The sequence below is a fragment of the Struthio camelus genome, chromosome 3 (assembly GCF_040807025.1).
Source record: "Struthio camelus isolate bStrCam1 chromosome 3, bStrCam1.hap1, whole genome shotgun sequence".
Taxonomy (NCBI): domain Eukaryota; kingdom Metazoa; phylum Chordata; class Aves; order Struthioniformes; family Struthionidae; genus Struthio; species Struthio camelus.
This window is the reverse complement of record NC_090944.1, coordinates 111,874,629-111,886,717: the sequence shown is the minus strand read 5'-3', so window position 1 is coordinate 111,886,717 and position 12,089 is coordinate 111,874,629. Positions and strand designations below refer to the sequence as shown.

General features: G+C 40.4%; 1 protein-coding gene across 1 annotated transcript; it reads right to left on the bottom strand.

Annotated features, from left to right (window-relative positions):
* Positions 1-306: 306 nt before the first annotated feature.
* Positions 307-10,136, bottom strand: COX7A2L (cytochrome c oxidase subunit 7A2 like). Its single transcript, XM_068939706.1, has 4 exons — positions 9,979-10,136; positions 9,685-9,895; positions 2,010-2,144; positions 307-1,133 (listed from the first exon to the last, which is right to left on the bottom strand). The coding sequence occupies exons 1-4, from the start codon at positions 10,050-10,052 to the stop codon at positions 990-992; spliced, it is 564 nt and encodes a 187-aa protein (XP_068795807.1). The 5' UTR covers positions 10,053-10,136; the 3' UTR covers positions 307-989.
* Positions 10,137-12,089: the final 1,953 nt, after the last annotated feature.

Genomic DNA, 12,089 nt, shown 5'->3' with positions numbered 1-12,089 from the left:
GTGTGCAAGACTAGCTGTAGTCCAAGGTTCCGATTCTACAGAGGAAAGAATTAATTGAAGGGTTTTATTAACTTCCAACCGTTTCCCCACCAGATGAGCTACGAAACGTAGTGACCTGTTTCACAAAAAAAATTATAGTTAGGCATCCCATGAGTTCTGAGATAAGGTTTCAAGCAGATTACCATCTCAGAAAGATTACAATAAGGCAGTTCAATCGTCTAGTTTGAGATCTACAAGTTGAACTTAAACTACTATACTTTACCACTGGGCCAGCTGAAACAGTATGAGACTTTCAAGACTTGCCACTTTAATTATTCATGTAGTTATTTTTATTGCACAATACATGAGAATTTGACAAGTGATAGTCCAAAAACTGGTATAACTAATGCTACAGTACTGCTGCATTCTGCTGCATACATTGGTGTTTACATTATGGAACAAACCCTGTTTGAATGTTTCAAGGAGATAACGATCAGTAGGACAAAGGCCTTAAAGGTACAAACGCCTAAAGATATACCAGCATTTGGAAAAGTTCCATTACCACCTGCTTATGTAAAATGAGTTGTCTATGACAGGAACAGATTCTTGGTGTCTAGCAGTAATTAAATGATTTGCTTTACTGTTTTTGAAACTGATAGCATCTTCCCACTGAGGGGCATGGAATATTGCTCCAAAAGTATTTCTCCTGTCCTATCTCTAACAGCATATGGAGGAAGAGAAAGAAGAAAAGTAAACTTTCTCCAACGGTTCATACACTCCTGCACAACAACAAATGCAAGGCTACAACCGTACATCAAAAGGGTGGCTTTAAATCTTTGTTTATATGATTTCCAGAATACATAAGGCAACCAATTTAAAAATACTTTCTCAAACGCATTTGATCTGAATAACACACTCTATATGATCACAGGATTAAAAAGCAAGTGAAGAGAGATATAAGCAGGAGGTCCTTCAGAGAAACGCCGTTAGTCCCATTAGTTACTGTTCATTCACTTTTGGTTTCTTGGCTGTGAGGCCATGTACAGTGCTACTAGACAGTAGATAGTCCCGCCTATTGTTAGAGCCATAGTGGTCCGATAAAGCAGCTTATCTGGAACTCCCCCTTTCAGGTGTACTGGCAGTCCATCTGCTTTCTGTGGGAAGAGTTTAAAAACAAAAAAAATGAATACACATACAGATACCACCATGAACAAGCTACCTCAACTAAAATTAAGAGAATTTCAAGAGGGAAATCTGCTGACTAATGGGCTATCTGCAGTCTAGTGTATTAACTGTTTTTCATTTAGTAAGACAAATGCAAAGGCTAGTTAATTTTATTAGCAAAAGCTGTTATGTGCAGGCACAAAGAATACATCTTGAAATATAATTTTTAAAGAGGACCTGGACTGGAAAAATGTCACCAACAAAAGAATGTGAGAAGATAGGTATAAAAGGTTATTCACCAATTCAGACTGACACATTCCAAATGCAAGTGGCATGTAAGAGAGAAAAGGGTACATTATATAGAGCACATTCCTGATATTTAAAAAAAGAGCTTAACTGACTTGTTTTGAGAAGTTCCAGTACACTTGTAAACTGTACAGCTAACAAACCGGCTTTGAAGACCTTACTGTATTCCTCTTCCACTACATCATACACAGCTTCAGTAATGTTTCAACTACAAAACATAAAGCAGTAGTAATCTCTGCTTTGCTCCTCCAGATCGTCTTTAAGTCATATGCTTGGATTCTCAGGAAAAGTGCTTCCAATACTCAAATGATACAATAGGCATCTTTTGAAGTCAGTGCAAAAAAAAAAAAAAAAAAAAAAAGACTCACTTACTTTCTATATTTATACCCAGTACAAGCTCACCCGAGACTGATCTAGATTATACTGATTGCACTTTCTTAAGTAGACTTTAAAAACTGTAGCTATTGTAGAATGACAAATTAGTTAACCACATTAAAATAGGGCAAGATACGGCCCACTGTCTCCAGTTTTCTTTAAATTACTCTCAAAGTTGTTGTTACCTGAAAAAGTTTCTGTAGGTCTGGCACCTTGTTTTTACCCAAGAAAGAACCAGCTGCTGGTAAGTCTGAAGCAAGTTTAGTTGTTGTCCCAAAAATCAAAGCTGGGGATTCAGTGGATACTATTGGTTTGAGTCCCTGCATAAATAAAGATTAAAATATCAAGGTATATAACACTTGCAAAACTACCAGTTGTCACATTAGGCAGACATGCTGCCAGTCATTACAATGATACATTACATAGGATATTCCTCTGGCATGAAGACCTGTGGTTAAAAAAAAAAAAAAAAAAAAATCAACTCATTTCTTAGGGTCAAGGAAAAGTTTTGAGGAGAAAAGAAGTTTAGAAGCTTCCTTTTTGTTTTCTTCATGACATAAGCTTCTAGCCATCATACCTGTAAGAATTACGATTTTTTCCCTGTGCTGGTCCTTGGTCCAAACTGCTGCTTGTTTTTTCACATGGTTGTACCTAGGCCCTATCTAAGCAGTGGTATTAGGAGCAGGGAATTCTTGATGCTTAAGTCAAACGGTAAAGAGACTTTAACTTTTACTCCTGAACGCTGTGAGCAGTGACCCATGCCTTAAACAGTTGGGAGGTATGGGTTGAGGGAAAAAACGGCTAGGACTATATGCTATTTCATAACAAAGTAGTATGCAGTGATCAAGGACACTCCAGAAGCCCTGAAGGCTATTTATGCACGTGCAACTACACCCTGTAACTCACATGCTGCTGCAACTTTCCACTCCTCATGTACTTCCTGTGAGCAGCATTCAATTTCCTTGTAGTTCAGATGGTTATTCTCTACTTTTGTCAAAATTAATCCAATTTCACGGAAAAGATTTTAAATGAACAAAGTTACAACTTCCTTCAGCCACCATGAGGTGGCCTCCTTGCATTTATTATTATAGCTAGAGTTAACAGTTACGTCTTGGCACACAGCAGATATTTTAAGTTATGGCTCTTGAAACACTATGATTTTTTTTTCTAACTTGCCATAGAAATGAAAAGCAACATTCAAGTAAGTTAAAGCAACAATTTTTCATTTCAAACAAAAGTAGCAGTTGGTCTGCATGGATCAAATTAGGGCTGCACTAAAATTCTAGCTTCCTCTTAAAGGACTCGTTAATGCATTTTGTACTTAAGAGAATTCCCTGAACAATATTTAGAGCGGGAACCGGACTTCCAGTCTTTCGTTCTTCTTGTGCCTGCCATAGATTCAGGCCTGTTTTCTCCGTACCTCGACAAGTTCTTTGCTATGAGGGCTATCTTCAACAGAAGGATTAGGTTTTTTTGCATCCCACAGTAGCCTAGGGGATGGTCATCAGCACTCCCTCCTGAAGTCATGGGTCCAATTTCTCACTTTTCTAGTGCCCAAATTAATATTATAATCTCTTGTGACCTTCTTGGTTATGTTTTGAAAGACAGTGGCCAAAAGTGCATTCTGAGACACAGCGAATCCAAGTGTTCCTGAACGGGACTTCTCAGGCAAAAATATAACTAGCGCCATCCTACTGAACAGGCTTGGACAGAAGGCAAGTAGTGAGCTATTTAAGACTAAGCAGTTCTAGTCACAAACAGTAAGAATAAAGCATCTATGAAGCTACTGCTAAGTGAGGAGTAGTTAGTGCCTATATATGCAAGGATAAGTAGCGGCTGGTTCAAAAATGTTCTAAGACAGCAATTTTGGACTTTGGCATTTTTATTAATGAGAACTTAAAAGTACTTTATTAGGTTTGTCTTTAAAAGGCTGGTGGTTAGATAGGAAGAACTACAGAATAGACACTCGCACTAAATATGTTTGTGATTTTTTTTTTCCTCCTCAAAACCTTTCCTGCCCTCGAGTGTCAGTACCTCAGCCATTTGCACCTGCCATCTTTGGGTAAGTTTCCATTTTTGAGTCTCACTTTCATGTTCCTGAGGGCCTAACTTTTACAGGAGCTGTCTTTCAGATCACTTTAACATTCAGTAGATCATTCTAGTTACTACTTACTGTGACTATTTATCATGTCTACTTTATTTCAGGCACTACTGCTATTGTATAAGAACTTGAAACATGGAGAATTGAGGTAGGCTGCAAACCACTACAAAAAATTCCATGATACCCACCATCTGTCTTAAACTCGGGGCGGGGTGGGGAGTGGGGGGGGGGGAGAATTAAGGTGTGATTGAGGCAACCCCTACCCATTTGTTATTGTCTCAAAGACTCCTGCTTCTATAGTTGGAGGCAGTGCACTCCAACTCTAATGCACTCTATGGATTATCGTTAGAATAGTAGAATCAGCCAAGTTACGGTATACCTTTTAAGGCTTTAGAAAGTACCTGAACAAGAACATCTTTCAGGTTTCCCTTCTGTTGTTTCAAGAAAAGGGACAGGAGATTCAAATGTGACTTAAGTGACTAACTTAATCATGGAATTAAATGGAACCCGTTCAGAAAACTCTCATAATTATCTGTGTACCATTATAAATTGCCTTGCAAAACAGCACAGAACCAGTTAAGAACATCATAGAGCAAACAAAAAAAAAGTCACTGATATTGCATCATTAGCTTCAGAAAAAAGAATATAATAAAATACAAGCTGGAGAAGAAAGTTCAGTTTCCTAATGCAGACACTGCTTTAATCAAGATCTCTCACCCCAGCATAAAATTCTACTTTGATCTTGTCCGTGAATCTTATGGTCAACTTCAACCAAGCTCAGCTAAATTAGAGTAACTACATAGTTACTCCAATTGAGTACCTGAGTACGTGGAGTGAGAGAAAGTAGCTAAGGCCTTTATCCCACACCCTGCTGCTTGCCAAACTTAGTGTGGCTGAAGAGAAATCCTCAATATTACAAATAAGAACTGCAGTACAGATCATTTTAAAGTATATAATTAAGACAGCTTAAGCAACAATTATTTTCGCTTTTTACACTTGATTTTAACTCCACTAAAACTGCAGGTTTGTTTAATAACATCAGCGTCTCTCTAGGCTCAGCTTCCTCTCTTCTATGCCTCTACAGCTTTGAATTACGCTACAGGACAAAATGTTTCACGTTGATAATTCCTCTACTGATAAAAAGGTGTTAATCTTTTTTTCCTAATCATTTAATAAGAATTTGTTCCAATTCTTGGACAAAATATAGTAGATCTAGCCATGCAGAACAGTCACGATTGGCTGATTTCATCACATGCCACAGCAATGACTTTCTCAAATGCTGAAATCCTTAATGAAAGATCAGGACATGGAGCCAATCCACGAGAACAAGCAAAACACTCAAAGCATCACTAACGTTTTATTTAACTTTCTGTCTACCCCTCTGTAAAGTATGTTGTTTTTTTTCCTCGCAGAGGCCTGAAGGTCTTAGGACACAGTCAATCCTTTTTTTGGCCAAAATGTTCAAAGTTAGAACAAATATGTCTTGCTAATATGCACTCCCAAGCTACATTCACATTTTCCTGACAGCACAAAGCAGTTAAAGATCTGGAGGATAATTTAATGGAGATAGATAGCCAGATAGCACCATGCTTTAGCTTGCAAATGTTAAGGGAATTGCTCAAACTGAACTAGAGATAGAGAAAGCGAAGCAAAGCGAGGCAAGGACTGAAAAGGGGGAAAAGGAAAGGAAGCTGAACTATTACTTCAGACAGAACATGAATTGAAGTAACCTTCAGGGACATAGTGAACCTAAGCACTTATCACCTAAACAGCAGGTCCTTCACAGCAGAACACAAATCACTGTATGAGGTTAAATATATTTGTCATCACTAACATAATGCTTTTACATGGAATCACTTAGATGCTTTGTTTGCACTGGGATGACACATGCAAGTAAAAAATGGCTTTGTGTATTTGAAGTATAACCTACATTATGAAAGGTTAATCACTACAGCCTCCCATCAAACTCTAAGCAATTCACACCAGCTAAAAATCCAAAGCAGAAGATCTGTGATTTATGGGTTTTTTTACTAGCTACAAGTGAAATCAAGTGAAGTTTCCATAGTATGACTAAACTTCTGCTAGGATTGTGGTCAGCCTTGAAGAACCAGGGAAAAACGTTTGTACAATCCACCTCATCTGATGGTACTTGGAACTGGTCTCACTATTTGTGCTTTAAACATAAGCCAATTCTTTGAGTGAATAAAGAGTTTTCATTGTATTTGTAAGGGCTATGGCAGTCATTGCCCTCCTAAATATGAGTAGTAATTTTTAATTTATTTGACTCCTTACCTCCTCACTTGAGGAAGTTCCCATTTATTCATACGGGCTAAGTTGTTCATGCTACTTCACATAATTTTGTAAAATGCAAAATTAAGTCTTTTAAGAACACCAAGAAGGAAAAAACAATAAAGGCTTCAAATCAAGATTTTTGTGTTAGTATGCACTGTTAGTAACATCACTGTCTGTAAAAGAATTTGAAATGCATTTTCACTGATATTTTGCAAGCCCACAATAAGCTTAAATCTGCATCAGAACAATACTCCATTGGGAACCATCAGAATGTGACAGTATGGAACAGAGTGAATGATTATATTATATATTTGACCAAGCAGTATTTGAACTGCAGAAAGCATCTTCATTTTTTCCTAGAAACATTAACATACACAGTAGCATAAAAAGCAAACTCTTTTAAACACTGGGCTATGATTTTGTTTATTAAATACAGCAAGGAAATCAATAGGAAAAACTTTACTTCCAAGTTTGAACTTAGCATTTACTTACTCCCATGATTCTTTGCATATTTTAATCTCTATTTATTGCAAATTGTTCTTACTGATGTTTCTGAATGAATTTGACTCTATGCTCAGGTGACACAAACTAAAAAAAAGTCCCACCAAAAAGGTAGAAGGATTACTAACATTGTAAAGAGAGACTGAAGGCATTTTTTTCAATGCAGCTATTCTGTTGCATAGCACAGAACTGAAGACTAAGTTGTGTGAATGATAAGCCAAACAAAAAACAGTGTTTCTTTCATCAATATGCAAAAAGCACGTTTAGAAAGAGAGACTATATTTGTAAGACTTATGTGAAATACTCCTGCTTGGATACCATCTCATTCTCAACTACACTCTTTCAAGAGCTAGGTTTTAATATTTCAGTGACGAGCTCGAGGTGAAATCTAATGCCCTATCATAACACAGAAAGAAATCACTACAATGTTTGGGAGGAAAAAAAATTTTCCTGTTCCTTAGACATTGTCCTTCTTATACTGCAGATTTTTTTTCCATCTGCATTGTTATCTGTGTGAAGCTAGTTTTGCAGAGACTCTTTTCTAACCAATACTGAGATACACTACAGTATTTTAATCTAGAAGAGGTCAAGAATTCAGAATTTACTAGGTCCTGCTGACTCTAATGCAACGATACCCATGCATATTTAATTCATAGTAATAGAACAGAAAGTGGGATAACAGAATTTTGTATTCCCCTTTTATCTTGTCCTTTTAATCCCTAAAAAATAAAGCTGAGCCTAAAATGGGATGATTTTGTTACACTAATCTAATGAAGCCTTTTGAGCAGAAGGGTAGCAATACTACGCAGCTTACACTTCAGAGGCCAAGACTGCAATTTTACTCCAAGTTATCAGAGCTTTCTGTGGTCCCATTCTGGGGCTTTTCTCTTAGGATCCTAAAAAGGATGCATTATTTGCAGAAAATTAATCACAACAATCACAAAACTAATACATACTGTTCTAGACTATGCCCCTCCAGAAAAGAAGTAATTTATTGCTTGAGCTTGAAGCTCCCCCTCCCTGTGCTGCAGAACAGTAGTAACTCTACCCTTGGCCTTCCTCTGCACAAATGAACTGGCAGTTAACAATTTCTCTTGTGATCTAACTTTGTGTGGGACAGACAAAAAGTGCTCAAAACCCTGCAATAGTGGCAAGAATATTTTGTGGGCACAGCTGCCTGTTAAAATATACTCTTAACGAACAGACTTTTAGACTTTCTTTGATCAGATGGTTATGCTCCTGTTGACACAACCCAGGACACTGCTGGCCTACTTGGCTGCCAGGGCACGCTGCTGGCTGGCACGTCCAGCTTGCTGTCTGCCAGCAGCCCCAGGTCCTGCCTAGTTCCATCTGAATGGCAGCCTTACTTCCAGCATTTTGACTGAAGCTTCCCCCCACTCCTCATTTGATTGTCATCTATAATCTTTATAAGAATTCACTCTACTGCCTGCTGCTCCAGGTAACTCAAACCCATGACACCTTGCAGTACTCTACTTTTTAACCAGCACCCAGGCAGGGTATGACCCATTAACCACTTCCCTCTGACTCTGATCATCCATTGATTTTTTTAACCTACTTAGTTATCTATGCATCCTAACTTAAAAATAAAATAAAATGAAAAGTTCTGGGTTGCTCTGGCCCCTTGAAATAACTCAAGGTTTTAAAAAAGCTGAATGCAATATTCTTGCTTGCAGAAGGTGATTGGATGTTGCAAGTAAAACTTCCCCAGCCAGGGAGATCCAAGAAAGCAGAATTAGGCTAAGAAAGGATGAAATGCCTTCATTGTAGGTAGTTCTTTGGAAGCTTCCTTCTTTTTATATCATTTTCCCCATCCTTAACCTGCAGAACAGAATGCCTTATTTTGTTATTACTGCAAGAACTTAATTTTTTTTGCCAAAGTTTAGTCAAAACTTAACACTATAACAACCAGGCTGCATTCGTCTCTTGACAGACTCACATAACAAGACTCCCTGGATGACTTAGGAATCCATGTTGATGCACACACACACACGCATCTGTGATTTTCTTTTACCAATATGCAATTTTTAAATCTTTTAAAGAGGCTGATGTAATCAGGATCTGTTCTCCCTCAGAACTTGCAATTATAACATATAGAAAGTATAAGCCTATTGAATATAACCTTTAATTTGTACATGTTTAGTAAGCAAGTAAGCATTCTAAATGGGAAAGGCTAGTTTTTTATTTTGCTTTAAAAAAGCTTCTACATATAAGTGCTCTCAGTAATACGAGTCTACGCTATACTTCCAGAAGTTAGTTTTCCTGCCTACACAAAGTGCCTTGGAACCAGGTGCAGCAGTGTTCTAGTTTGTCACGGTTTCTATTTTACAAGCAACAACAGCTGCTGTTGTAGCTCAGAGGCAAAACAAAACTACTTGATGAAAGCATGGTATTTTCTAACTGTAACACCCAACGCATCTCAAAACTGCCCCACAAAGCGCACAGGAGAGCAAAGTGTCTCATCTGGCCCAAGGTCACGCAATAGGCCAAGAGCACCACCGGAGTCCGCGGCTGCCGGGAGCCCGGCGCCGGGAAGATACAGGCTGCCCTCCGAAGCTGGGGACGCTAAGCGTTGCTGTTTACCGAATTCACCCCGATCCGCACGGGGAGCGGGGAAAGATTGTTCTCCGGGAGGGGAGGAAATACCAAGTCTCGAAGCCCCTATCGGGGAGTCCTACGAGAGTCACCAGAACAGCAACCAACCGTCCGCCCGCGCCGCGGCCCTTTCCTCCCGCCAGAACCGCGCGAGGCCCGGAGCGCAGCCGTGCCTCCTCCGCCACGTCCCGCTGCCCCTTCCCCCGCCGCGGCCAGAGCCGCTCTCGGCGGAAGAACGACGGGCCTGCTTCTCCCCACGATTCCGGGCAGCGAGTCGTGCCCCAAACGGAAGAGGACAGCGAAGGTCACCGTGGCGATGGCGCCCAAGGCGGCTCCGACGGCGCCCTCGTTACCTGGGGGTTGTAGGCGGCGGACGCCGTCGCCCCGACCAGCCTCTGCGTGAAGCCGTTGAACTTGTAATACATGGTGGCCGCCGCCGGCACGCGCGCACCTAACGGCACACCGGCACCCGGCTGCGACGCCTCACGCGGAAGGACCCCACTCGGCTTCTTGCGCCGCCGTAGCGTGCAAGGGCCCGAAGGCTCATAGTCCCACCACGAATGCCTGAAAGAAGTGAAATCGGTAAGCCGCCAAAGGGAGCGGGATAAAAAGAAAAAGCGCGAAAACAGCACAGATTTTTACTAAACCTATAGGGAGGGCGGTTTGTGTGCAGGTGCTGATCGCAAAGTAACGCTGACGGACGTTTTTGACCAGGCACCATGCGGGACGCCTAGCAGACCAAGATATAATGCGCCTGCGCCTCACTGCTGGTGCACCGGTAGCGGGCTATCGGCCTGCGGTAAGTGGTGACGGGAGGGTGTGGTCAACCAATCAGCGCGGGGGGTGAAGCCCCGCCTCCTGCCAACGGCCACGGCCGGGGCGGCGGTTAGGGGTGGGGCTCGGCGGCTGCTCTGTGGGGGTCCCCTTGGGCCCAAGGGGGGTGTCGTGACCCTCAAACACCAGATCCCGGGAAGGCGGTGCGAGGGAAGGAAGTTCTTGTGTAGGAGCTGAGTGGTGGTGCTTGTGCGAGCTCCCGCAAAGCTTTCTGCTGGGTCTGCGCTATCACTGGTGCCTTTGCGAGTCCGCTTGGGTAAAATAGGGTTCAGCTATGTAATTCTTGTTCTTCTCCACGTTTTGCTTCCTCTGCTCTGACGCAGTTGTAGTTTCCCCCTGTGAGCACTCTCAGTTCTGGCACTTAGACTGTTGTTGCCTTGCCAAAAGTATTGTGGGGTAATTATGGAGATCTGACATGTTAGCGTTTCACTGCTTAATTCAGGTTATTAAGATTTTGAGGAAAAACCTGACAGTTTGTTTTGAAATGTTTGCTTTTTTATAGAAACTAAGAATAAAAGCAACTGTATTTTCTGCAACTTTATGTCTGTTTCTCTATTAAGCGGTTTTATTCACTCCCAACAACCTTTCTAATGCATCTGAAATCTATAATGTTATTTGTTTTGAGACTTCCATTAAAATAAAGTCAGCACCATGTAGCATCAGTATGTGAAAGAAAGTGATAAGATGCTTCTTCTGTTTTGAGTGTAATCCTTCTGAAAAGTCCAGCAGCCCTAACACTGAGAGCATAATGTAGAGGTTTTGCCAAGCTGTGGGGCATTCGAGGTCCGAAGAGGCCTTGAAACCACAGATGTTTAGTGGTAATTTGGCTTCTGTGCGAGCTTTGGGGCCATAGATTGTTGCCAATAGATATTTCCTTGTTAGTGAGCCAAAGCATACTGCTGTTATCTGAGTATGACAGTGCAAATTCTTAACAGGAATTCACACTGTAAATTGCATACTGCTGGTTAAGATTAAGCGTACTGAGGCCTTATCAAGAAAGGGCGATTTATTGATAACGTTTCATCATTAGTGCCCTGGGCCAGTGTTAGAATATCGTCTGTTAGGAGTCCTACATGCAGTTTTGCAGATATGCTTGCTATAAAAATTGCTGCAGTCAGGCACTGAGTGAAAACTTAAAATATACTTTGTGTATAAACTGGGTGTACATCTATGTGTAGAAGATGTTTTAGAAAGTAAAATACCTATATAAAAGTGCATATGATATGATTCCTGTACCTAAACCTGTAACACCTACTTTGTTTTATGGAATTTATAGAATAGAATTTATAGAATAGAATCTATAGAATAGAATTTATAGAATTTAGTGGCAAGTGAGTGCAGTGTGGAATCTTCCTGGATTTATTTCTTTCTGAATAGACATGTCTTATGCAGAATAGCAGTTGTTGAGTAACAAGGAATGCCCCCGTGAGCCCTGTACTTCCCTTTACTCGTAAGAACAGGAATACGAATCAGAAGAAAGTGTAGGTCCTTGGTACTACTTTTCTTATCTGTGCCTGTTGCACTGGAAGCTAGGGAAGTTTTTTCTTTTAGACTTCAGTTCCACAAACTCTGTCTCTGCTTTCCTCTCAACAAAAGAACCAGATGCGTATTCCATACCTGATACCCTAAGTAGAGGTTTCTCACTCTGTATTAGGAATAATAACCTGAGATGATAGATTATCTGCACAGTAAGTAAGAAATTTATGAAAATATTTTGTGAAAGTTGCGGCAGTAATTGTGAAATCCTTGAAACTTTCAAGACTAGGAAATACTAAATGAACTAGAATATCTGTTGCATAATTTATGGTAGAAAGGAGGCTGCCATTCAGGATTCTGCTTATTTCAAATAAAACTAAACTCGAATATATGTTTGATTGCAAATGTGCCTGTGATGGAGCAGAAGACCCTAAAGATAAGGAATACA

Excerpts from the sequence above, each read along its gene's own strand:
- COX7A2L (XM_068939706.1), bottom strand. The coding sequence starts at position 10,052 with ATGGTGCCTGGTCAAAAACGTCCGTCAGCGTTACTTTGCGATCAGCAC. Across the intron at positions 2,145-9,684 it reads CCGCCGCCTACAACCCCCAG|GGACTCAAACCAATAGTATC; the intron begins GTAACGAGGGCG and ends TTATTTATGCAG. Across the intron at positions 1,134-2,009 it reads ACCTACAGAAACTTTTTCAG|AAAGCAGATGGACTGCCAGT; the intron begins GTAACAACAACT and ends CTCTTCCCACAG.